At 45.5% G+C, this 27,378-nt stretch overlaps 1 protein-coding gene across 1 annotated transcript in view; it reads left to right on the plus strand.

The window, feature by feature from the left end:
* Positions 1-27,378, plus strand: part of rpap1 (RNA polymerase II associated protein 1) — a 145,216-nt gene that overhangs the window by 104,337 nt on the left and 13,501 nt on the right. Inside the window, 11 exon segments of the mRNA XM_038790256.1 lie at positions 1,105-1,293; positions 4,633-4,767; positions 6,669-6,848; positions 11,195-11,352; positions 12,547-12,729; positions 21,653-21,845; positions 23,148-23,218; positions 23,665-23,772; positions 25,328-25,453; positions 25,455-25,514; positions 25,517-25,520. Coding sequence (XP_038646184.1) covers positions 1,105-1,293; positions 4,633-4,767; positions 6,669-6,848; positions 11,195-11,352; positions 12,547-12,729; positions 21,653-21,845; positions 23,148-23,218; positions 23,665-23,772; positions 25,328-25,453; positions 25,455-25,514; positions 25,517-25,520 — 1,407 coding nt within the window.

The raw sequence follows: 27,378 nt of genomic DNA on the forward strand, positions 1-27,378 counted from the left end.
GCGTGTGATTAGACCAGCTGATGTGAGAACGTGGGACATCGTGAGAATGGATGTGTCAAGCAACCAATGATGAGAGTCTGGGGACAAGACAGTGATGAGACTTGATGGAATCTCCAAAGGTTGGCTGCATGACTCTTAAGTCTTTTATTGCACTGGATTATTTATGAACCTGGTGCTGGGGAGGGCATCATGCATCTGGCTTTATACTGTTAGAAACTGGTTCTGCCTCTTGTGGCACTGTGCATGAGAGATCAAAAGCAAGGGTATTCAGGTCAAGGTGGTTAGGAGGAGGCTAACATAAAGTGGAGGGGTAGCTATTGGGAGCGGGAAAGAGGAGGGAAGGGGAAGGGAAAACGGAGGGGTAGGGTTGGTAGAAAAGATGTGGAGAAAGACGGAGAATAGAGGAGGTTTGGAGTGGAACAAGAGCAAAGGGAAAGGATGGAGGAGCTAGTACAATGATGAATTGGGAGGAGGGGAGGGAATGGGGATGCGAGAGAGGCTTGTGATGGTGGACTCGGACTCCTTTCAACAGAATCAGAAAGGCAGTTGATATATTTTTGAGTATTTCTATTGAAATGCGAGTTTGCGCTTCTCCATAACAATTAATTATTTACCTTGGGTAAACCATTTAAATGGCAGTCACTTAAAAATAAAGTCATCGTAGTCCCAGATGTCCAAAGGCTGCTTTCTCCTTTTAAAAGGGAGAGCTGACTGGTGGTGATTTAACCTGAGGATCGCCACACCTCAGACGAGGGACAAGATTGAGAAGATGGTTCCTTCATTAATTCCCTCAGCTGGTACAGGAATTGAACCCACACTATTGGCCTCGCACTGCATCATAAACTTGCTGTCCAGCCTACTGAGCTAAACTGGCCTCCATTTAAATGGCAGTCACTTGTGTGCTCTGCCACACCCCTACTAGACCAGGAGAGAGCCTTAGCCTTAAAATATATAAAGCGATGAGCATCACATGTTCTCTTTTACAGTGTATTTTTTTTGTTTAAACTACAATATGTGTGATCGAGGAAATAGATATGAAAATAATTAGTGCTGAATGGAGACTGACCCTGTTGCTACTAGTAAACATGAGTCCATTCGCTGCAGGAATATTTGGACAGGACATTCTCCTGGTACTTGGGAGCATCTGTGTTTCCCCTTCGACCTAATGAAGTGGAGGAGGAGGATGAGGATGAAGAGGATGCTGAGGAGGAGCAGCCGGAGGTGAAGGAGAAGGCCAAGACCATGGAGGATAGGAAAGCTGACCCGGATGTTGCCCGTGCTGACGCTGTGAAAGTAATATCCTTTAAACATCTTGCATTGCTTTACAGAGATGTTTGAGCATTTCAGATGGTACTGAATAATTTCTTAAAAGTCACCAGATTGTGGGAAAAGGCAGGCCTGTGAGGAGCTGATGTTCCCGGCGGATTGTGATGAGAGAAATGTCTGGGTGGTCTTTCAAATGACTAACTCACAGGCATCAGGTTCAATCTTTGAGTAATTTCCAGCCCTATGCATATTATGTATTCGAATTAGCAAAACAAAGACTTGTATTTCTGCAGCTTCTTTCATGACCTCAGGATATCCAAAAGCTCTTTTACAGTAACGGTTGTAATGTAGGAAATACCACACACAGCGGGTTTGCGTACAACAAGCTCCCATAAACATCTCCTTAAGTGGCTTGGTCAGGCAGCATCTGTCCATCCACCTGAAGCGTTCACTATGGCCACTGTGCACAATTCTCCCACAAAATGAATGTGCTGGGTATTTGGGTGCAATCCAGCTCTGTATTCATCCACACTTAATCGTTTTTTGGAGCTTTGGGAGGTTCTCACTGAAGCATCCCACACTTATGGTGCGATTTAACTAAATGGGAACAAAGTCCCATCTGGAGCGCATTTAGCCATGTGTTTCCTGGCGCCACAGTACCGAGAAACACCCTGCTATTTAACGCGTGCCCAGTTAGATAGGGGGCCTCAGTGGGGAACACAGGCCAAGGCCTCACAGAGCCCTGGTTTCCGCATTGAGGAGCTCCACTTTCCAGAACTCCTCAGTGCAGCGAGAGATCACCAATCTCTGAGCCCCTAATGCTGCCATTCGATCGCACCCTTAGAGTTTGTTTTCTGCAGTGGGGAACCCAATATTCCAGGAAGATCTGAAGGGTGCCGAGATCTCAAAGTTAAGTTGAGGACTCCAAAGTCCCCCACCCACTGACATCGCAACACCCCCCTCTCTCTCTCTCAAACATGGGCATCACCCCGAGGGGAAACCTACCCTCTCCCAACCCATCAAATCACAATGTCTGCATGGCATCCCCCCCCCCCCCCCCCCGGACATGAGTGACCCGGCCACACACTCATCCATCTTCGTGGCATTGGGGCGTTGCGTTGCCCCCTCCCCCGCCCACCCAGAGTGTACCCTGCCATGGGGTTGATGGGGGCACTGTCAGCTGGGCACCTGGGCACTAACAGCTGGACACTACCTGCCTGGCAGCCAGGCATTGCCTATGCCCTGTCCCCAACCAGCCAGGGGTTCCAATGGCCTCTGAGCCCCCCTCCCTCCTGACATGGCCATGACACCCGCTTTCAGTTTCTGGACACCAGTACTAATTTGCCTGGCGTGCGGCCTCGCCGATGAATACTGGGAGCCGGGAGATGCGGCCTTGACTGGGCTGTGCCTATTTAAATTAACTTAATGATTCATTTGGACACGATCCAGATCGTGCCAGGCGGAGCGGTCAGATGTATCTTGCGCAGCTCACCCCCCTGCACAAAACCCACATTTCTCTCCTGCTAAGCAACCTACGTCACGGGATAGGCACTGGGTGCAGCGCGGTGAGAAAACGCGCACTGCGGTACTTTCTCCACGGATTGCTGCCAGACCTACTGAGTATTTCCAGCATTTTGTGTTCAAAACTTGAGTCTCGCGTTTTAAAAGATCCATTGATACCCCAGCCTCAACTTTTTTAGGGGACAGAGTTCCAGATTTCCATTAGCTTTCGTATTAACAAGTGCTTCCTGTCTTCAGTCCATGAACAGTCTCGGTTGAATTGTAAGCAAGTGCTCCTCTATTGTAGGCTCCCCACTCGAAGAAATAGTTTCTATCTACCATAGTAAATTCTTTAATCTTCCTGCCCTGACGTTTCCACTTGCCTATGTTGATTTTTTTGAGCATAACCTGGCCATAATTGGTGTAACTGGTGCAAAGTTTTGGGGAATTTTAAACCCAAATTACGCTCAGTGCAATGCCAGGTTCTGTAATCCTTTGCACTAGTTAAAAAACTGTTACTCCCATGAATATGGCTAAGCAGCTGGAAGTTTCCATTAATGGTACTTGTTTGAGGATATTCTCAAAAGTAAGCTGTTCATTTTGGGTGAAAAGGCACAATTAGATCTATTCACATACGTATGAATTAGGAGCAGGAATAAGCCACTCGGCCCCTCTTGCCTGCTCCGCTATTCAATAGGATCATGGCTGATATGATTGTAACCTCAACTCCATATTCCTGGTTTCCCCGATAACCTTTCACCCCCTTGTTAATCAATAATCTTTCGAGCTCTAAATACTCTGGAGCTCTTTTCCTCAAAAGGCAGTTGAAGCAAAGACTCCCAACCCTCAATGAAAAGAATTCTCTTTATTTCTGTCTTAAATTAGCCATACCGCCTTATTTTTAAACAGTAACCCTAGTTCTAGATGCTCCCACAGGAGGAAACATCCTCTCCACATCCACCCTATCAAGATCCATCAGGATCTTGCGTGTTTCAATCAAGTTGTCTCTTACTCATCTAAACTCCAGCTGATACAAGCCTAGCCTGTCCAAACTTTCCTCATAAGACATCCCGCCCATTGCAAGTATTAGTCGAGTCATTGAATCATAGAATTTACAGTGCAGAAGGAGGCCATTCAGCCCATCGAGTCTACACCGGTCCCTGAAAGGGCACCCTACTTAAGCCCATACCACCACCCTTTCTCCGTAACCCAGTAACTCCACCTAACCTTTTTGGACACTAAAGGGCAATTTAACATGGCCAATCCACCTAACTTGCACATCTTTGGACTGTGGGAGGAAACCGGAGCACCCGGAGGAAACCCACGCAGACACGAGGAGAAAGTGCAAACTCCACACAGAGAGTCACCCAAGTCGGGAATCGAACCTGGGACCCTGGAGCTGTTGAGGCCAGTGCTAACCACTGTGCCACCTTATCTGGACTTAGAAGCTAACTATAGTAACCAATGGTTGTGTATATTTTTGAAAATAATTTTCCAGTAATTTAAATTTGATGGGTTAACACTGATTTAACATGCTTTACCTTTTTTAATAAAATTCATCCACCTACCCTGCACATCTTTGGGTTGTGGGAGTGAAACCCACGCAAACACAGGGAGAATGTGCAAACTCCACACGGACAGTAGGTACCATTCTTAAATATATCAAGGAATAAAATAATTTTGTTTAAGGCATTGCCTTGATTGTGCTGGTTTATGGCATATTTTTTGTTTGCTGATGTGCAAATAGGTGTGTGGAAACACTGGGAGAAAAGCCACTTCCTAACCTGTGTTTTTTGCCTATTGTGCTTAAAGCAGAATCTGCAAACCCCAATCTATAACTTTCGTGCGGTATTCTTCCCACCTCAGGGCCTGCTGAAGATGAAATTACTTCACCGTTTACGTTATATCCTTGAAGTTGTTCGACCTGTCCCCTCTGTCATTCTTGACATATTGACGATCTTAACTCGCATAGCAAGACACTCCTCTGAGGCTTGTAATCAGGTATTTCATTCACTGTTATTCACTGTTATTCATTGTTATTTTTGGTCAACAGCTCTGAAAGCATCCATTAAGGGGTTGCACTTTTTCTAGTGCCTTTTATAACTTTACGGTGCCCCAGAGCATTTGACAGTCAATGATTAGCTTTTGAAGTTGTAACGTAGGAATTGCAGCAGCCAATTTGTGTACAGCAAGATTCCGCAATGAGCAATTTCATACATGATCCTATAATCAGTTCAGTGATGCTGGCTGAGGGATAAATATGGAATGGGACACTGGGGTCAATTTCCCTGAAGTTCTTCAAAATAGTGCGTTGGAATATTTTATGTCCACCATAGACAGCAGGTGGGATGTTGGATCTCATCTGAAAGCCGGCACCTGTGAAAGTGCAGCCCTCCCTCTGTACTACACTGGAGTATCAGATTGGAGCGAAGATTGAACCTCACAATCTTCTGACTCGGAGGTGAGAAGAACCTCAACTATTTACGATCTATATTAATGACTTGGATGAAAGTACAGGTTGTATTCTAGCCAAATTTGCTAATGATAACAAAGATAGGTGGGCAAGCAAGTTGTGTGGCGCAGACAAAGGGCCTGCAAAGAGAAATAGATAGGTTAAGTTAGTGAGCAAAAGTTGATAGTTGTGATGAGGCTATCAACTCTGGGAGGAAGAATAGGAAAGCAACATTTTATTTAAATGGAGAGAGACTACAGAATGCTGTGATGCAGAGGGATCTGGCTGTCCTTGTGCATGCATCAAAAAGATAGCATGCAGGTACAGCAAGTAATGAAGGAGGCAAATGAAATATTAGCCTTTTTGCAAGGTGGATGGAATATAAAGTAGGGGAGACTTGCTACAACTGTAGAAGGCATTCGTGAGACCACACCTAAAATACCGTGTGCAATTTTGGTCTCCTTATTTGAGGAGGGATATACTTGCATTGGGAGCAGTTCAGAGAAAGTTCACAAGGCTGATTCCTGGGATGAAGGCTTTGTCTTATGAGGGAAGGTTGATATGGTTGGGCCTACACTCATTGGAGTTTAGGTGATCTTATTGAAACATATCAAATCCTGAATGGCTGACAGGGTAGATGCTGAGAGAATGCTTCCCCTCATTGGTGGGGGGGGGGGGGGGGGGGGGGTTAGAACCTTGAACTAAGGGGCATTGTTTAAAAATATAGGATCTCCCATTTAAGATGGAGATGAGGAATGCTCTCAGGATCGTTAGTGTTTGGAATTCTCTTCTACAGAGAACAGTGATGGTTGTATCATTGAATATATTCAAGGCTAAGCTGGATAGATTTCTGATCTACAAAGGAGTCCAGGGTTATGGAAGACAGGCAGGACACTTTCAGGTCACAATCAGATCAGCCATGATCATATTGAATGGTGGAGTCTGCTTGATGGTTTCCTCGTCATCCTTTCTTATCTTATTTACCACTGAACCAAGTCTGAAATTATGGCTGGAGGTGCATATGGATGTTGTGTGTAATGAGGGGAGGGATAGAAGAGAAAATTGGGTGGTGATGAGAGAGAATTTTGAGCTTTGTGATGATGAGCTTTGAGCACAGATGGTGCTCAGTGCCATTGTGGATTAAGGGCAAAAGAATGTGTTGGAAACCCAGGAAACCAAGAATGCGGTCAATTGCCTTGAAGAATCAAGTACGTGAAGGAGGCCAATTCCGCTCATCCTGCCTATGCCAACTCATTGAAAGAACTGTTCAAATTGTCACATCCCTTGTGGGGAAACTACAGCCCTGCAAATCATTTTTCAATATATATCTTGAAAGTAAGTATTGAATCTGCTCCCACGGCCCTTTCAGGTAGTATATTCTAGATTATCATGCAACATTGCGTAAATACATTTTTTCAGTCTCTTGATCTCGTCTTTCTTGCTCACCCAGATTCTGGGGTGCCCAAGACTGTTGGAGACTATCGTTTCGGAGTTTATTCCAACCACCTGGAAGATCCAGACCCTGAGCGTGGGTGAGCTGATGACCAGTATTTACGGTGTACCAATTGCAGCCGCCATGAAACTGATCCGCGTCCTGGCATCTGCCGGAAGGAATATGTCAGCTATTCTGGTGAGGATCACCTTAGCTTAACTCCTTCATTCACCGCACTTCACTCCAAATGAAGGGACTTATCATGCGATATCCTTTCAAGGCCGATGGTTGTTTTTTGGGTTAGACTTTGTGCATCTGCGCTGGTGTGTTTGTCCATGTGATCTCATCCTTGCATGCTTGTTTGTTCGCCATACCTCTTAATATTTCTCGTTCGCAAGCAATGATGTCTCATTGAGGAATTATCATAGATTATCATAGAATTTACAGCGCAGAAAGAGGCCATTCGGCCCATCGAGTCTGCACCGGCTCCTGGAAAGAGCACCCTACCCAAGGTCAACACCTCCACCCTATCCCCATAACACTAAGGCCCATCGAGTCTGCACCGGCTCCTGGAAAGAGCACCCTACCCGAGGTCAACACCTCCACCCTATCCCCATAACCCAGTAACCCCACCCAACACTAAGGGCAATTTTGGACACTAAGGGCAATTTATCATCGCCAATCCACCTAACCTGCACATCTTTGGACTGGGAGGAAACCGGAGCACCCGGAGGAAACCCACGCACACACGAGGAGGATGTGCAGACTCCGCACAGACAGTGACCCAAGCCGGAATCGAACCTGGGACCCTGGAGCTGTGAAGCAATTATGCTATCCACAATGCTACCATGTTGCCCACTATTGGTGGGCCTTGCGTCAATTAGGGCTTATGGCAACAAACACCTCATAACTGCCCTTCCTGTGAAAACAATTTTGAACCTTCTTTTCGATTCTTCTTGAGATAGTATTACATTTTCTCTCCCTCATTTCATTTCTTTGGCCAACCTGTCAGTATTTCCTATATTAATACATAGAATGTACAGGCCATTTGGCCCAATTGGACTTTGGCCATGTTTATTCACCACATGAACCTGCTCCCATCTCTCTCCATCTAACCCAAAGAACATGACCTTCTGCTTCTTTCTCCCTCAGGTACTTATTTAACTTTCCCTTCAATATCTCAATCCTATTTGCCCAACTACTCCTTGTGGTAGTGAGTTCTACATTCCAACTTCTCTGGGTAAAGAAGTTTCTCCTGATATACGGTTTTGGTTTAGGCGGGTACCATGGTCGGCGCAGGCTTAAAGGGCGGAAAGGGCTGTTCCTGTGCTGTATTCTTGTTCTTTCTTTGTTCTTTGAATTCCCAATTGGTTTTATTAGTGACTATCACATTGCTCCTCATTTTTGTCTCCCTCACAGGAGTGGGGAGGCAGTGTCGTAGTGGTATTGTCACTGGACTCAGTAATCCAGAGACTCAGGTTAATGCTCTGAGGACCCAGGTTTGAATCCCACCACAACGGATGGTGAAATTTGAATTGCATAAAAATCTGGAATTATAAATCTGATGATGGCCGTGAAACTATTGCTGATTGTTGTAAAGATCCATCTAGTTCACTGATATCCTTTAGGGGAAATCTGCTGTCCTATCTGGTCTGGCCTACACGCAACGTGGTTTGACTCTCAACTGACACTCCGTTCAAGGGCAAATAGGATTGTACACTCTTATAACCATAATCCCCAGTACTAGCTTATTTCATAAATGGTGCATCCACTCTGCCCTCTTTACATTAATCCTTTATGAGAGTGTACAATCCTCCAGCCTATTTTGTACTCTGTGCTTTAGGATGCAAAACCAAGATTTCCTTTGTCGTTTTATGGTCTTTTATAATTAACTCCACTAAATTATTGACATGTGTGTCCATATATCCATCTGTCTATTCCGGTTAAAGGCCATCTGTGATTTTTTTCATGTTAAACTGCACCTCTCATAGCCATCTGCATCCTCTTGTTTTTCACAATCCTCCTCACAGTTTGCCATACTTGGCCAATTCGAGGTCAGGGACAGATGTCAACACTGAACTTTAGTTCCTAAATCCACTTCTGTTATTTTTTATTGGCTATAAGAATAGCCCCAGCACAGACCCAGGAATACCTTTCAGACCTTTCTAGCTGACGAACCTTCCTCTACCTCTATTCAGTCTTTTCTTTGCTCTCTGTCTATTCGTGTAACTATCTGTCTAGCAACATGACAACATCCCTCTTAATTACAGTGTCCTTTCAAATTCCATGTTAACCACATCCGCTGAATTTTCTCTTCCTATCCTTCACATTTCTGAAAAAATATCTCTGAAGTTTAAAAAAAAGAACAAAGAAAAATACAGCACAGGGATGCCTGGTCTGAATCAGCTCATTAATAGAATCCCTACAGTGCAGAAGGAGGCTATTCGGCCCATTAAGTTTACATCGACCCTCTGAAAGAGCATGCCACCTAGGTCCACACCCCTGCTCTATCCGCGTAACCCCACCTAACCGTTGGATATTAAGGGGCAATTTTGTATGGGACAATCCACCTATCCTGCAACGAAAGGGAAAATGCTGGAAAATCTCAGCAAGTCAGGCAGCATCTAGGGAGAGAAAAGAGCTAACGCTTCGAGTCCGATGGCTCACTGCCACCTATCCTGCACATCTTTGGACTGTGGGAGGAAATCGGAGCACCAGGAAAAAACCCATACAGACACGGGGAGAAAGTGCAAACTCCACACACAGTCACCCAAGGCCCGAATTGAACCCGGGTCCCTGGCCCTGTGAGACAACAGTGCTAACCACTATGCTGTTTAGTAAATTAATCTTGTATCATAGACACTGGTGATTTATCAAGATCTGAAATGAGACTAACCTATAACTATCTGGAATTCTCTTTCAGCCTTTCTGTCTCTCTTTACTCCTTTAGACACTCCTTAAAACTGACCTCTTTGGCCAAGATTATGGTCACCTGCCCTTGTGTCCCTAAAGTGGCTCATTGTCAAATTTAGCTTTATAATGCTTCTGTGAAGCATCTTTTATATGATAAATGCACTCTCAAATACAAGTTTTTGTAATACAATTACTGGTAAACTATTGATTCTTTCGCTCGACTTCAAGGCTATGGAAGTCTTGCTGTCTTCCAGAAATTTATTTTATTTCAATTCCAATGATTCTTTGCAGACTGGGGCCTTGACTTGAGATGTTGGTCAATCATCGACCTTTTATTACAAAAATAGAACAATATAACTACAAGTTGTTATTGACCAAGGAACAGGTTTCTCAGCTACATGACAAAATCAGAAAAACATGATGTTATGGAAGTTGAAATGAAATGAAATGAAAATTGCTTATTGTCACGAGTAGGCTTCAATGAAGTTACTGTGAAAAGCCCCTAGTCGCCACATTCCGGCGCCTGTCCGGGGAGGCTGGTACGGGAGTTCAGCATATGTTGTCTAATCGTAACACTCAAATGCTGTCAGTCCTATCATGGGTCAGTTCATCCCTAGGTCACAGTTGCTTTTATTTAAACTACTTCCTGATCAGGAAGCCACCTCTGGTTATTTGGCCTGGCATCTCTGGTCATTCATTTTGAGCTTCACTCTTGGCTTTTAAGCTTAAATTTGATTTTGTTGTTGCTTTTCTATTTTTGTCACCGAAAGATTTTCACATGAGATGGCTTTCAGTATTTTGATAACACTCAGAAACTTACAGAACTGTTCATAATTCAGCACTAAATTGACAGCCTTGCTTAAAAAGACCACTGGAAGATCATAGCAGGTCTTGCTCAACTAAGGTTTGGGCTAAGGCATATAGTTAGGAAGGTGAAGAGAAAGAATAACTCAATATCTTATTTCTATCATACAGGATTTGGATGTGTTTGAAGGAATGATTGTACAGGATTGGGTGTATTGTAAGGAATAATGCAGAGGGAGTTTTACTCTATGTCAAACCTCGACAGGTTAGGTGTGGGAGTGCTTGATGGGGCAGTGTAGAGTGAGCTACAGGCTCTTATCTATTTTGTTACGGTACTTACCCTGGGAATGTTCAGTGCTAACATAGGGTGCCTTCAGTGGATAAATTGTCTTTTTTTTCCAGGCAGGATATTTCTCATTGAGGTAACACAGAGATGACTCTTCTGCCCCCCCCCCCCCCCCCCCCCCCCCCCCCCCCCCCCCCTCTCTGCCAAATCAGCATTAAGTATTGGGAAAAAAATCCATTGAGAGAAGTAGCTGTTTATAATGAGCAGTTTATACCTGTGCACTATACGGACTTCTACCTGGGCAAGTTAGACACAGTGGCGGGATTCTCCATTTTGCCGGCGCCTGGGGGTTTCCCGATGGTGTGGGGCTGACCCACAATGGGAAACCCCATTGACCGGCTGGCGTAACGGAGAATCCCGTCGGCGGGTTGAGGCTGAAAAGTGGCGGGGCGGAGAATCAGCCCAGTATTTGTCGGGTTATGAATGAACAGACAGCTTAATAACACAAATAATTTGTGCTATTGTGTATATTTTTATACAGTTAAATAAATACAATATGAAGGCACGAATCGGGAGGTTTGTATCAGAGGACCCTAGTGATCTGCCCTTGGAGCGACAGGAGGCCTTTGTGTTGAGCATTGAGGCTTTACGGTTATGGGCTATTGCGGCCAACTACGGACAGACATGTGATCTGTACAAGTAAGTGCAAGACGAAAAGGAGATGGGAGCAGGATTGGTACATTTATCTGGTACATTTATCTGGTATATACTGAATGCGCGTGGGCTGGAGTGAAAATATGTATTGGAGGGATTTGCATATGCTGAATAAGTGGGTGGGTATGGCAAAGGAGGAAGATTGGTAAAGTCGGGGCAAGTATGGCACTTGATTTGAGGTGCAGGTCCAGGTACATTTGGGGATTGATGAATATTTTTGATGGTATACAATGTAGGGAGTCGGTTATTTTCCAATGTTTTTGACTTCTGGGATTACATGCAGCCAGAATTGAGGGTGATGAAGTGGGGAGAGAAGGGGGAAAAGGTGTAGTAATTATGCTCAAGGCTTAATGGGCCAACTGTTTATTTTCTGGCCTGTCATTTCCATATATTTGCACCTTTTATGATCATTGGGACACCCAAAGTGTTTTAAGTGTTTGTGCACAGCAAGGCCCTGCGAAAGGCAATGTAATCATCAGAAAATCTGTTTTAGTGATATTGGTTCTGGGAACCCCTGCACTGGAGGGATTCTATGGTAAGTGTCAGCCAGGACATTGGGGAAGGGCTCCTTTTCTCCTATTCGATTTTGTATTAAAATCTTTGGAATGGGTCTTGAACCTTCTAATTCACAGAGAATGTGCTGTGACCCAGCTGACATAGGCTCAAAGGCTCTATGTTTTCTTTTGTGTGGGGACAGGGTTGTGAGAGTGGCAACAAGGCAACGATCCAAAGGTTACAAGTTCTGAGAACTGCAAGGAACGTATTGGGTTTAGAATGGCCCTGAGGAGAAATCAGTAAAAATGTACTTTAAATTGCCTCCAAATAGTTTCTGCACTGAACGTCTTTTGGCTCATTTGAGGGAAGAGGAACTATCCCCCATCATGGCAGCAAGGTAGCATAGTGGTTAGCACAGTTGCTTCACAGCTCCAGGGTCCCAGGTTCGATTCCAGGCTTAGGTCACTGTCTGTGTGGAGTCTGCACATTCTCCCCGTGTGTGCTTGGGTTTCCTCCGTGTGCTCCGGTTTCCTCCCTCAGTCCAAAGATGTGCAGGTTAGGTGGATTGGCTTGGGTAGGGTGTTCTTTCCAAGGCCTGGTACAGACTTGATGGGCTGAATGGCCTCCATCTGCACTATAAATTCTATTAATCTATGATGTGGCTCATTTCTGTTTGTCTTCCAGGGATTTCTATCCTGCACTGACGAAGATGCTTCAGACACTACCGGGTCTTATCTCTCAGCCAAAGGGAGAAGATCTATTGCACAGTTTTTACTTGCAGAGAGCCGAGGTGTTGGTCTGCCTGCTGATCAATATTACTAACAGTGCAGGGTCTGCTGCTGAACTGCAGGCCCACTTCAACTCCAGGTAACTTTTTGAATCTCCCACCTGATTCTTCTGAAGTACCAGTTTGGGTCAAATGCCATTTTCTCCTAACGTTCCTCCAGCACCAAGTCCCCGGATCAAACCCTTCACACGTCCGATCCTGGAAAGTTGTGCATCCCCACTCAACTGTTGGTGGCCTGTTTTACTTTGTTCGACCACACTCCTATAACTCGTGGAAATTCATCCTCTGTTTAAAAGTGACCAATTCTAGAGCGGCACTGCTGCCGATGGCGCTGAGGATCCGGGTTCGATCCCAGCCCCTGATCACTGTCTGTGGGGAATTTGTACATTTTCCCATGTCTGTGTGGGTTTCAACCCCACAACCTAAAGATGTGCAGATTAGTTTGATTGGCCACACTAAATTGCCCCTTGATTGGAAAAAAATAATCGGGTACTCTAAATTTGAAAAAAGTCACCAATTCAATCTACTGAGTTTACCACACAGTTCGGATTTGTGTTCACCCGATATGGAGTGCAGGTTTTAGTGCAAACTCCAACTTGGAGGGTGGTGGCATTCATTTAGAGTCTTCCACGTCCCCAAGATGTCTCAATGCGCTTTGCAACCAATGAAGTACACAGCAAGATCCCACAAAAAACTGTGAGATGAGTCAACAGATAATGTTTTGGTGATGTTAGCTGAGGGGCAAATATTGGCCAGGACATCAGTGAAGAGTTGCTCTGATCTTCGCATTGTGTAATGGAATCTTTTGCAACCTCCTGAGAGAGCATATGGGCTCTTGGTTTAATGTTTTATCTGGAAGACGAGTTTCTCGGAACAATGGGAATACCAAAACACTTAACCTGCATTGGCAAATTGATGCAGAATAAGAAAGGCGAATGTGCTCTTCATCGCTATAGAGCACATTCCCAAAGGACAGTATCGAGATTGAAGCCTTCACGGCCACTTCCGGGGCCGATTCTCCCCCCCCGGGCGGGGCTAGGAGCGCGGCCCCGTGCGTCACGGCGGCGCGGCCTTGACGACGGTCGTCAAGGCCGCACGTCAAGCGTCACGGCGGCTGACGCGGCCGATGACGTCAGCCGCGCAGTCGCAGGTTGGACAACGCCAACCCGCGCATGCGCAGTTGCCGTCTTTCTCCTCAGCCTCCTGGCAAGACGTGGCGGCTTGATCTTGCCGGGCGGCGGAGGGGAAAGAGTGCGTCTGTTTTGGACGCTGGCCCGACAATCGGTGGGCACCGATCGTGGGCCTGTCCCCTCCCGAGCACAGTCGTGGTGCTCCCGTGCCTCTAGATGCCCCAAACGGGCATCAGGCGCCTGTTTCACGACGGCAGCGAGCAGGTGTGTTTACTGCCGTGTTGAAACGGGCGTGAAGGCCCGGCCGCTCGGCCCATCGGCCTCGGAGAATCGCCGCTCGCCGTAAAAAACGTTGAGCGGCGATTCGTGGCGTGGTTCGGGCGTTGTGGGGGGGGGGGGGAGAATAGCGGGAGGACGTGAAAAATGTCGGGAGGCCCTCCCGCAATTCTCCCACCCGGCGTGGGGGGCAGAGAATTGCGCCCAGTAGCTTTTTACATCCCTTCTTGAGGTATACATGTGGCAACTGCAACCATGTCTCATTTTTCACCCATAATTTGTCTAAGTGAATTATCAATGACTTGGATGAAAAAATAGAGAACCATACAGTCCAAATTTGCTGGCAACACCAAGTTAGGAAGTTGCAAAGGGACATTGATGGGTAATGTGCCAAAACGGTGGCAGGTGGAGTTCATTGTTGGCAAGTATGATGACATTCACTTTGGATTGAAGGAAAATATATTTTCTAAATGGTGAGAACCTAGTAACTGCGGAAGAGAAGAGAGATTTAGCAGTTACTGGACAGAAAGCACTAAAAGCTAATGGACAGGGATAAGACATTAAAAAGGCTAATGCAATGTTAACCTTTATCTTCAGAGAGCTGGAATAAATTCAGCTTCGCAGAGCTCTGAATGGACCCCATGTTGGGAGTACTACGTTTAGTTCCAGGCACTTCACGTAAGAGGTAACAGAAATCTGGAACTCTTTCTCCTCTTTCCCCCCCCCCGCCCCCCAAAAAAGCTGTCGCACGTTGTTGGGGGTGGGTGGGGACCATTGAAAATCACAAGACTTAAATTGATCAGTTTTAGCAGGGAAAGGTGTTAAATGTTATGAAATAAGGTGGGTGAGTAAATTTAAGTTACAGATCAGCCATGAGAGCAGACTGAAGTGGCTGTGTGATCTATTTTCTATTTCTGTGCTCCTAATTCATATTGGCGAATAGATCATACTGGATCACAAAGTGAGCCTGACCAAACTATCACTTGCAAAAAGGAGCACTGCAATACATTACAAAATGTCTGGACGGACAGTCTAAGGCTGCTCGTTCCGATACTATTGTGGGAGTACCTTTAAGAAATGGGTATTTATAAAATAGCTGTACTGGTTGCACCTTTAAGAAAGGATGTTTATTAGAGATCTGCAGTGATGTCAGAGTGGATGGAGCTGGGCTGTCAGTCTGCTTTACTTTAGTTTTAGGCTGTTTGCTACAGGGTGTGGTTAGTTTCGTTTTGAGAGCTGGATAGTTGCAGTCACAGCAAGGAGCTGCATTGCATCTCTCTCTGCAAACTAAAGACTGTCTCCAAATCAATTTGGTGATTTCAAAGGGCTGACTGCTCTCAATAGTGAATTTAAAACCTGATCTCTGTGTTAAAAAGGGTCTTTTGTCTTCCGGATGTTGTTTAGGAATTTATTAAGGGTTATCTATCGAGTACTATATTCTTTGGGGATTTATTGGTGTTGATAGTTGTTAAGATGTTTACTGTGGGTTTATAAAGTATTAACTGGTTTCATAAATAAACATTGTTTAATTTAAAAATACTGTAAAGCTCTGTTGCACCACACCTATAGATTGGACCGTGTGCTCCCCGTACCACAATTTATTAAAAGTTGTGGGTCAGGTGAACTCCATGATACATTTTGGTGTTCTCTAAACTCTGGCCCATAACAATACTATCCAACGCATTAGAAAGACCTTGACTGTGGATAATCTAGACGTACTCCTATGTGGGGCAGTTGAAATGGTGAGTTGATGATTTAATTCTTTCTGAAGTCGTTGTGGTTCCCTGCTACCGTGATCCGTTGCGCACAGACCTCTTGCTGATCTCAAATCGATGATGCAACCAACTAATTCATCTCTTCCCATACCCCCACCTTCCTAATGGAGGTCGTCAAAATTATGAAGGGGTCCCACATGTAGAGCATGTGTTTACACTTTTGGGATAACAAGGAGGAATCCAGTTAAATACAAAAAATACAGAGGGCAAGAAAAAAGGAAATAAGATCATCAAAGTGACAGTACCAAAAATAGTTTGGTGGCCAACATAAATGGGAATCTCAATGTTTGCCTTAGGCTTGTTCAGGGTGAAAGTGTCGCCAAAAGAGTGGTGGGGATAAATGGGGACCGAAATGGAGTTCTACTGAAGGCAAAAGGTGTGGCTAATGTATTAAATGAGTACTCTAAATTGGTGTTTACCAAGGAAGGGGAGTTTGTCAAAACTGTAGCAAATGAGTGTCGAGATACTGGATGGGCTAAAGGTAGAGGTCGTATGAGAAAAGCTGGTCGTACTTAATATGGGTAAGTCAACCAGTCTGGATAGGATGTATCGTTGGTGCTGAGAGAAGTAAGGGTAAACATTGCAGAGGCTTTGGCCTCATTGTTCTAATCTTCCTTAACTACAGGGGTGATGCCAGTGGACTGGAGGATTGAAAATGCTAATACTCCTTTTTAGAAAAGAGGATGAATCCGGCAACAAAAATCTTTTGGAACTTTTATAAACAACCATTCAGGGAAAATAATATGAATCGGTTAGGCAAGCAAACTTTTCCTCTGCTTTGTATTCTACGTAAAAATAGCTGCCACTTGGGTAAGCATGAACTAATGAAAGTGAGACAGCATGGATTAGTCAAGGGCAAAATGTGTTTTACTAACTTGATTACGTTTTTTGATCCTGTAGCAGAAAGGGTGGATTCGGGCAGTGCTGCAGATGTTATCTACATTGACTTTGAAAGGTCTGATAAAGTAACAACCTGAGGCTAGTTAGCAAATTGATGCCCATAGAATAAAAGTGACAGCAGAAGAATGGATACAGAACTGACTAACACAGTTGTGGTGAATGGCTGCCTTTTGGATTGGAATACAGTGGAGTTCCCCGAGTTCACTCTGAGGAACACTGTTTTTGATCTAGGTTAATGACTTGGATTTGTGGGTACAGGGCACAATTTTGAAATTTACAGATGATATGAAATCTCGAGATGTAGTAAACATAGACAAAGGCAGTAATAGACTTCCAGGGGAGGTAGCTTGGCTGGTGAAATGGTTGGACTGCTGGCAGATGAAATTCCATGAAGCAAAGTGTACGGTGACAGATTTTGGTTGGTATAAATGGGAGAGAATGCAAACTACAATGGGACAATTTTAAAGGGGGTGCACGAAGGTGATGGGAAAAAGCACTTAATAAAGTACATGAGATTCTGGGTTTTATAAAGAGCCAGTGTACAAAAAGCAGTGTTATGCCAGCCTTGTAAGCAAAACACTGGTTTAGCTCCAACTGGAGCATCGTGTCCAATGCTGGGCTCCACGCTTTGGTGAGGGTACAAAAGAGATTTACCAGAATGGTTCCAGGGATGAAGAACTGCACTTGCATGGATAGACTACGAGAAGCTAGGGTTGGTCTCCTTTTAGTCGAGAATACTAGGAGGAATTTCAAATGTAATGAAAAGCATGATGGGTTAGGCAGTTAAAAAAACAGTAACTGTTTCTGATGGCTAATGGTTTGATACTAAGAGGACACCGATTTAAGATGACCGATAATAGAACCAGAGGTGACATGAGGGGAAATCTTTTTTTATGCAACAAGTGGGTTTGAAATGCACTGCTTGATAATACAGATTGAATCTGAGAGGATACAAATTCAATGGTAACCTTCAAAAGGGTAAATAGCTAAAAGGAGCAAAAATTCCAGGGCTGGAGAAAGAGTGGGAGAGCTGGATTGCTCTTTGAAAGATCCAACACAGACTTGATGGGCTAAATGGCCTACTTCAATGTTGTATTATTCTGATTCTAGAGAAATAGATAAAGGAGAAAGGAATGGCACATATATCATCATAGCTATCATAGAATTTACAGTGCAGAAGGAGGCCATTTGGCCCATCGAGTCTGTACTGGCCCTTGGAAAGAGCACCCTGCTTAAGCCCATGCTTCCACCCTATCCCCATTACCCAGTAACCCCACCTAACCTGGACACTAAGGGCAATTTATCATGACCAATCCACCTAACTTGCACCCCTTTGGACTGTGGGAGGAAACCGGAGCACCCGGAGGAAACCCACGCAGACACGGGGAGAACATGCAGACTCCACACAGACAGTGCCCCAAGCCGGGAATCGAACCTGGGACCCTGGAGTTGTGAAGCAACTGTGCTAACCAATGTGCTACCGTGCTGTCCCCTATTCGATAAATGAGCATGGGAAAAGGCTATGTGGTGAATAAAGTTGGATCAAATGGGCTCTCTGTGTGCTATGAATTCTATGTAATTCCTGAAAGTTTATCTCATTAACACTGCTTTTCATCACCTTTAATTTTGCCTCGGATTCCTTCTCATGCCAGAATCACCCTTCCCTGGTAAAGTACCCTGAGGCATTAACAGTGCTATATGATGAATATGCTGTAACACAAGAATTTGTCCTGATGCTTAATCTTGTACCATTATCACACTGCTGTACAGTATAGCACTGCTGGACAGTTTGGCGCCACTGCTCATGATTGAAGCAGGTCTGAAACTGACATGAGACGGCTGTGGTAGAATTGCAGACTGATATAGGGTGACTGGAACTTGATATTGAGCATGCAGATTGGTGGGGGGAGCAGCTGTGATTGGGTCGGTGACTGTTGCTAAGCGACTGTTATATACAGCAACAAAGGCTGATTTTGTCTCCCATCGCAGAACACTTTTAAATTAATGCTACCTATTTTTGAATGCCTTCCATCTGAGCTGATGATTGCACAGTCAGTATTAAAGTGATTGACACCTCCTTGGTGGACGGAGCATTTTAAACTAATGAAATAAAGGCAACCGAAGGTACCCAATAAACGTCAGTAATGTGATGAAGAGTTACAGTGGATAGTGCGTTCATCAGTCACATTAGGTCAATAGTGGTTCCAAGTAAAACCCATTTCCAGGCCTCTGTGATTGGTGCTCCAACAATTCCCTTGTGTATTCTCGGAGCTTGTGACCAGGCTGTTTCCAAGGTTACACTGCTGCTCATTGGTATGAAATGCTGTCTGCTTTAATTTCGAACCCTTTGAAAGATTTAGACGGGCAGTTCGATGCAGTAGCACTCTTTCCTCCAAGTCACAAGGTCAAGGGGTTGAGTCCCACTCTACCGATCAAACCTAGGCTAACACTCCAGTGCAGAATTGCTGCATTGTCAGAGGTACTATCTTTCAGATGAATCCCCCTCGGGTGGGGATAAAAAAATCCTATTGCGCTATTTTAAAGAAAAGCTGGGGCACTCTCTGCAGTGTCCTGGTCAATATTTATCCCTCAATCATAGAATTTACAGTGCAGAAGGAGGCCATTCGGCCCATCGATTCTGCACCGGCTCTTGGAAAGAGCACCCTACCCAAGGTGAACACCTGCACCCTATCCCCATAACCCAGTAACCCCACCCAACACTAAGGGCAATTTTGGACACTATGGGCAATTTATCATGGCCAATCCACCTACCATGCACATCTTTGGACTGTGGGAGGAAACCGGAACACTCCCACGCACACACGGGGAGGATGTGCAGACTCCGCACAGACAGTGACCCAAGCCAGAATCGAACCTGGGACCCTGGAGCTGTGAAGCATTTGTGCTATCCACAATGCTACCGTGCTGCCCATAATCAACATCACTGAATAAAAAAATAGATAATTTGGTCGCTTTCACAGTGCTGTTTGTGCGATCTTGATGTGCGAAACATTAAAGCAGTGACTTAAACACTCAAAAAAAACCTAAAATATTGCGGATACTGAATATCTGAAATAAAAACAACAGAAAATGCCAGACTTAAACAGGTCTGGCAGCTTCCGTGAAGAGAGAAACAGAGTTAAAGTTTCACACTCATGTGACCCTTCCACAGAAGTAGAACGGTCTTGTGGACTTGAAACACTAACAACGTTTCTCCCTCCCTAGATGCTGCCGGACCTGCTGAGTCTATCCAGCATTTTCTGGTTTGATTAAAGCAATGACTACAGTTCAAATGTAATCCACGTGCATTGAAAAATTATGCTATGCAAATGAGGGGTTTTGATAAATAAGGTTTGTTTCAATTTTCAGTAAATAAGGAGAAACTGTTTAAATCGGCAACCACAGGACCCAGGTTTTAAAAAAATTGACAAAAGAGCCAAAGATGGTGATGAAAAATATTTTTACGCTGTGAGTTCCTTTGATGGAGGATTTACCGCCTGAAAGGATGTTGGAGGCAGGTTCAAGGAGGGCTTTCAAAATTGGAATTGAATAAAGTTGAGAGGGAAAACATTCAGGGGTATGGGAGAAAACAAAGAAGGGAAAAGCAAAAATATTGCCTTGCATTTATATAGCGCTTTTCACAACCCTCGCGGTACAGTGAAAAGTATCGTTCTGCGTACAGTCCAGACAGATCGTTCCATACATGAAAAACATGGCATGCGATAAATACACAATGTAAATACATAGACACAGACATTGACATCGGGTGAAGCATACAGAGTGTAGTGCTACATAGTGGAGAAGATTCCTGGAGAGATCAGCTCAGTCCATAAGAGAGTCATTCAGGAGTTTGGTAAAAGTGGGGAAGAAGCTGTTTTTGAATTTGTTATTGCATGTTCTCAGACTTTTGTATCTCCTGCCCGTGGAAGAGAGAATAACCCGGGTGGGAGAGGTCTTTAATTATGCTGTCAACTTTAGCATTGCCAATCTACCTAATCTGCACATCTTTGGACTGTGGGAGGAAACCGGAGCACCCGGAGAAAACCCACGCAGACACGTGGAGGACGTGCAGACTCCCCACAGACAGTGACCCAAGCCGGAATCGAACCTGGGACCCTGGAGCTGTGAAGCAATAGTGTTAACCACTGTGCTACTGTGCCACCATACAAGTCGTGATGCAGCCAGATAGAATGCTTTCTATGGTGCATCTGTTAAAAAAAAATGGTAAGGGTCAATGTGGACATGCAGAATTTCCTTAGTTTCCTGAGGAAGTATAGGTGCTGTTGTGCTTTCTTGGTTGTCGCGTCAACAAGGGTGGACCAGGACATATTTTTGGTGATGTGTACCTATGGGATTATATTCCTCTGTCCCGGAGTGGGACTTGAACAGCGAACGTGTTGGCTGAGAGAATCATAGAATTCATACAGTGCAGAAGGAGGCCATTCAGCCCATCGGGTCCGCATCAACCCTCTGAAAGAGCACCCTACCTAGGCCCAGCCCCACCCCCTGCCCTATCCCTGTAACCCCATAACCCCACTAACCTTTAAGCAACTAAGGGGCAATTTAGCATGACCAATCCACCTAACCACATCTTTCGACCGTTGGAGGAAACAGGAGCACCCGGAGGAAACTCACGCAGACACGGGGAGAAAGTGCAAACTTGACACAGGCAGTCACCCAAGGCTGGAAATGAACCCAGATCCCTGGTACTGTGAGGCAGCAGTGGTAACCATTATGCCACTGAGGTGAGAATGCTTTCACTGGACTGGACTGGACAGGCCAGCAATCATGTAATCCTTAGCAATTATATTCAACATTTTAATGCAGGCCCTTTCTCCCAGAGTTGTTTTGGGCACGTGGCACTGCTGCCCCAAATGAAACAACCGGTCAATAACTTCTCCATTTGCTTTGTACGGTAACAGGGACCAAGTGGAACAAATTCCCCCCCCTCCTTTGGACTGGAGCCACGTGGCAGGTATCAAACCCTTCCTGGAGGGCAGTGTCAAAAGGTGCCTCAAGGAAATCAGCTGTCCAGTGGCGTGGAGTAAAATGAGGCAATTGACAGCAACGTATATCATTTACTTAGGGACATACTATAGCAACCTCACCCAACAGGTACAGAACTTTTAGCTACATTTCTTATCAGTGTGCACTTGCTTCCGGTTGTGTGATACTTATTTCTTGTAATATTTTTCCTTTCCTTGTCACAGTCAAACTATGGTTGTGTTAGTGGTCATGTTTTGGGATAGTGATTCCCTCAGGACTTGGAATCCAGAGTTTACATCCCACCATTGCAGTTGGAGATCTTGAATTCAGTTTTGAAGAAGTTGAAAATGCAGAACTATAAGTGAATGTGGGATTGTTGAAGAAAAGACACATGGTTGACTAATGTCTTTTAGGGGAAGGGAATCAGCCTCTATTATTTGGTCTGGCTTATATGTGCCCCCAGTTCCACCTCAATCTAGAAAGCCCCTCAGCTGTATGGGGGAGTGGGGGTGCTGCAATGGGTTCCTTATATCCACTTGAGAGAGCAGATGGGGACTTGGTTTAAGGTCACATCCGAAATATGGGGTGGGCTGTGTTCTCCCAAAATGGGACCATGTCTCCACACCGGCATAAAAACGCTGGCATTTTACTCTGCAGATTCCTGGGGAAAAGTGGAGCTGATTCAATGACCTGCAGGGGGCTAGCAGGGACCCAGAGTAATTCGCGCAGCTTTAGCTGCGAATACGGGGCCCCCCCACTTCCGGTTTTGAGTCCAAGCATGCGCACGGCGGTGGCCTCCAACGGCCACGCCGAGCACCATGCAGACTCGGATCGCGGAGCCACACAATAGCTAGATCCCCCCGATCGACCCCGCGGCCGAAGATCTGACCACGTGGATCTGTCCCCCGGCCACCTATAAAGCCCCCCCGCCAGTATCTGATCCTCCCCCACCCCCAACCAGGCTGCCACGTGAGCATACCAAGTTAGCAAGTTAGTTCTACTCCATCACGAACTCGGCCAGTCGGGAGCGGAGGATTGCTGGGCTGGCCTCTGCCAATGGTCCCCCAGCCATGCGGAGTACACCGTGATTATGCCAATTCTCGGGTCCCGGAGAATTTCCGGACCAGCGCCGGGCCCGATTTCGGCGTGAAATTGGACTTTCCGTCCCCCCGCCGAACACGATTTGGCGCCGGGGCAGAGAAGAATCCACCCGGTGTTTCCAAAGTGTGGTGTTTTTTCCTCGGTTGTCAACTGGAGAATCAGCCTAGACTCTCTGCTCAACCTTTTGAAGTGGGGCCTGAATCCATAAGCTTCTGACCCAAAGGCGAGGGTATTCACAATCTGATTGAATTCCCCACACTTGGCCATGAGAGTTATTGGTGCTCTTGCCTGTATGTGTTTAAGATTGTCCCACTTCTGTCTCTAACCTAGATGGTCTCATTGGCATCCAGCTTCAGGATTCAGCTGCTTCCAGATAATTTGAAGTTACATTTTGGTGAAGTGTTTGTAACATGGACACTGCATTGACTTACCACTGGCTGTATCTTCTGACCCTCCTGCCTTTTGTCTCTCTGTCCTGGGCTGCTCCCTCTGCACTCCCACTCTCTGAACCTCCCATTTCTTTGGGTAGATGTTTTTATATGAAGCATATCCCAGAAGTATGGGTGATAAGAACAACACAATGCTCATAGCCCAGCTGCATCTTGTGTCTCCAGTCAAAATGCACATTTAAGATGTTCTGGCTGTCTCCTTGTGTAGGTCTGGCACAGAATGAGACGTCTGGCTTCCTCTGTTTGTGTCCTGACACATGATGGATGCTCTGGGGTCTCCTTATATAGGCCTCCGGCCACGGGTGAGATGCCCTCACTTTCTCCTTGTCTGAGTTGTACCCACATGATATGCTTTCACCACGCCTTCTGATGCCATTCCCTCCTGAATTTTCCCACAGCCTTCCCATAGCCATCGAGTATTTAGAAGAATTGGAGCAGTTTTGCTCAGAGACCTTGTTCCCATTCCTTATCCTGCCAGCATTAGAGAACATGTTTAAGGATCTCCGGTAAGCTGTATTTTCCTTTGGAACTGTGAAATCTCTACCATTTGTGCAGTCTGACTGTTTTTGTTAATGTCTAATTTGGTTGAAGTGGGAGTGGAAGATGATTCAAAGAGTAAAATTTGAAGGGGACGGAGCAACAGCATTAAAAACTTGCCAGGGATGGGGTAATAGCGTATCATGATTCACAAATGAGTTGTCATAGAGCTGCCACCCCATCACAAGCTAGCATGATACCATGCATCCCAGAATGTCATAACTCCAAGTATATCTGTAACTAGTAGGTTTTCAGATCCATGAGCTGGGCAGCTCATATTTGATATAGCCAAGGATAGCATTCTTGGCCAGTTACAGTCCAAGGACGAAATCATACCATGAGAAGGCCGCTCAACCCCTTGCAGTATTGTTCTGGACAACCCAGCAGTAGTATGATCTGCCTTCAGAAATCCCATTACATCCATCCTGGGTCCTAATGAAAGGTTATTGAAGAGCTTTATGTCTGTGGGGCGCAGTTATCTTTGTGTTGTTGACAAAGAGACATGTTCTCCAAGCTTTTCATCTTGCACTCCTGAGGGCAGACACAAGAATACCAAATTTCAAAAGGTGCAATGCCTGGACTATCAACCATGTTCTCAAAGTAGCTCCCTTGTGCTAGCTAGAAGCTACATATATTCATACACATAGAAACTGTTCTCTGCAGGCTCTCTGCAACTTTTCTGATTGAAACAAAGTGTGGGGGGGGACCATTGTTTCCTAGTGCATTCCCATGGCAATGCCTTGACCCATCACAGCTGACTTGCTAATCATGCAGTATACTTTTGTTGCTCCTTTGAAATTTGGTATTCCTGTATCTGTCCTGATGAGTGCAAGACAAAAGGTTTGACAATATGTCTCTTCTCGCTTTTTCATCAGCAATACTCAAGCATTTGTCTTCCTTTTTGTTGACTTTATATACAACCACTTTAAGTGAACTTCCTCAGCTCATGGCTTCCTTTCTATTTCCATCCTCCTCCTCCTATGAAAGTGCTCTTTCTCAACAATGAAAACTGTCCAGACCTCATCCCTGGATTTTTTGAAAACCCTCCCTACAGAGTTGGGGCTGGCAAGAACAGTATATCTGATAGGAAGGAGCAGCCATTAGGAGGGGAACCTGGCTCAGGTCACATTGGGACATTGATCATTCAGAAAGGGGACCAGGAGGTCCAGCCGTAGAACTCTTCCATACCATTGGACATGGAATTCTGATGTGTGTATTGGACAGCGCTGACCAGAAAGCAGACAAGAGTGATTTGTTTGATTTGCTTAATGTCGGCCAGAAGATTATTCTCTTATGTTCTTCATTTAACCCAGTGCAGATGTCTCACAGCAGATAACCTTCATCTTCTTGCAGTTTAACATCATGAGTGGAAGGTCCACCTAGAAAGTGTTCAGGATGTTATTGAGAGTTGGGGACAAGCATATCTGCACGCTACCTGTCTCAATCTTGCAGCCGCGCTTCCCCACAATGTTTTACCGTTGGCTGAAGTATTAGTGTGTGACTGCTGCTGTTATCTTTCCTCAGGTCACACTCTGCCCTGTGCAACCCAAGGTCCTGCCGTCCGGGGCCTGAGATCGTCCACAGTCTGGTATCGCTGGGCTTTCGCTGGGGAGAGCCACCCCTCAGCTTAGTGGGGCCAAAATCCCCTTTGCATTCCTGACCGCTTGCTTTATCTGTTGAACACCATCATCAGTGTGCATAAGGGCTGGCAGAGAAGGTAAGGCATTTTTTTTTTTTACACATGCATTAATCATGGCTGTCTTGTCAGCTGGCGGATGAGCTTCTCTTAGGTCTCTCCAGGAACACAGTAGGAGGTGGAATGTTTGTGTGTCAGGCTGTTTATGTCTTCTAAGCAGCTTCTCTTTCCTAACCCCCATCCATTTCAGAAAGGGTTTTATTAATGCTCCCCCCCGCCCCTCCTCCCCACAAGGAGCTGTGTGTGTCTAAGGAGACTGATCATTCCTCCAGGTAGGTTGAGTTTTGATCCTGGGCCTGTGTTTAGCTTGCTGATCTCAATCAGTGTCCATCGGCTAGGGAGGGGAAATGAGTGCACTCCTGATGCCCACCCAGCAACCCTTGCTGGAAGTTTGCACCAAATCCATTTACTAAACACCCTTGTGTTCCCGGACCTATATTGGCTCCTCATCATCAGGCTTTGATTTTAAAATTCTCAAGAGTCAAAATGATACAAACACGGCAAGAGGCGATGGCGCAGCATGCCCGTGCTGGTTTCTGTTGGAAAGAGGTATCCGAATAATCTCACTCCCCTGCCTTTTTCTATAGATCTATAAATATTCACTCTTCATTGTGTTCAAATCCCTTCCATCGCCTCATCCCTTTCTTTCTCTGTAACCTTCTGCATTTTCTGTGCCCCCTCCAATTCTGACCTCTTGCACCATCTCCAGTTTTCTTCATACCACCATTGACAGCCATGTCTACAGCTGCCAAGACCCAAAGCTTTAGTTCCTAAATCTCCTTTAAGAGGCCTCTTAAAACTTAACCCTTTCACCAAACGTTTGGTTGCTGTTCCAATACTTCTGATGTGGCTCAGTGTCAGGTTTTATTTGTTAACACTCTGTTTTGGGATGTTTGCCACATTAAAGGTGTCATATAAATGCAAGTTAATGGTGTTGTTCAAGCCTCACCGTTTCCCTGGTCTAGAGGCTCTAACTTCACGCCAGTCGTCTGGGGCCACAAGCCCCATTGCAGCCCTATTGTTAGGGTGTATTGGGCAGAAGAGGGTGTCGACACTGCTGGAATTGGGTGGTTTTGCTGACACAGCACAACATAAATAACGTGTAAGATGCTAGAATTCAATAGCAGCTTGGAGTAAATGTATTTGTGAGAAGAGGGAGTGAAAGGCCAGTCAGCTCTCCTTCACACTGTGATTCCCTGCGCAGGCTTACAGGTCTTGCTCCAGAGTCCTTGGCACTGATTATCAAGTCTCCCGGTATAAACGTTAGGGATGGGGTTGGGGTGTCAGTGAGAAGTAGTTAGCAAGGAAGTGAGTGTGTATTCCATATTGGGCAATCACAAACAGCTGCTGTATTTCTCAGTCACTTAGTTTGGAAATTGGTCAACAAAGCAGCCACAGGTTAGTAACATATCACACAAGCCCAAAATCTGACCACCAATAACCATGGCCTGAGCTCTGGTTTCCTCCCTAGTGCCACATCAGAAATTTACTTGCTGAGACGGAGAGGAGCTACTTGTTAAACCGTGCTTGATATCTCCCAGGCTTGCCACTGTAGACTGTTGTACTTCTCATTCTGAGGCCTGACACTGGTCGTGATTTTATGGCCGCATTGCACTTAAGCGAGAGCGCGACGAGGCCGTTAAATTGCAGGAGAAGCCAAAAGCGAGAACCGTGACAGCCGCCGTTCTGTTTGTGATCTGAACGGCCTCCCTGAAAGTGGACATGTGGGTGCCAATTGGTACTCCATTCTAAAAACGGGAAGCTGGCGGAAGGGCTACTCCAGAGACCGGAGGAGGTGAACAGCCACCTTTGCTCACAGGCAAAGAGGCCAAGGGCACTCGGGTTGCTGCCCCGTGCTCGGAGAGGGGGTGGGGGGGGA

This window comes from Scyliorhinus canicula, chromosome 2, assembly GCF_902713615.1.
Source record: "Scyliorhinus canicula chromosome 2, sScyCan1.1, whole genome shotgun sequence".
NCBI classification, from domain to species: Eukaryota; Metazoa; Chordata; class Chondrichthyes; order Carcharhiniformes; family Scyliorhinidae; genus Scyliorhinus; species Scyliorhinus canicula.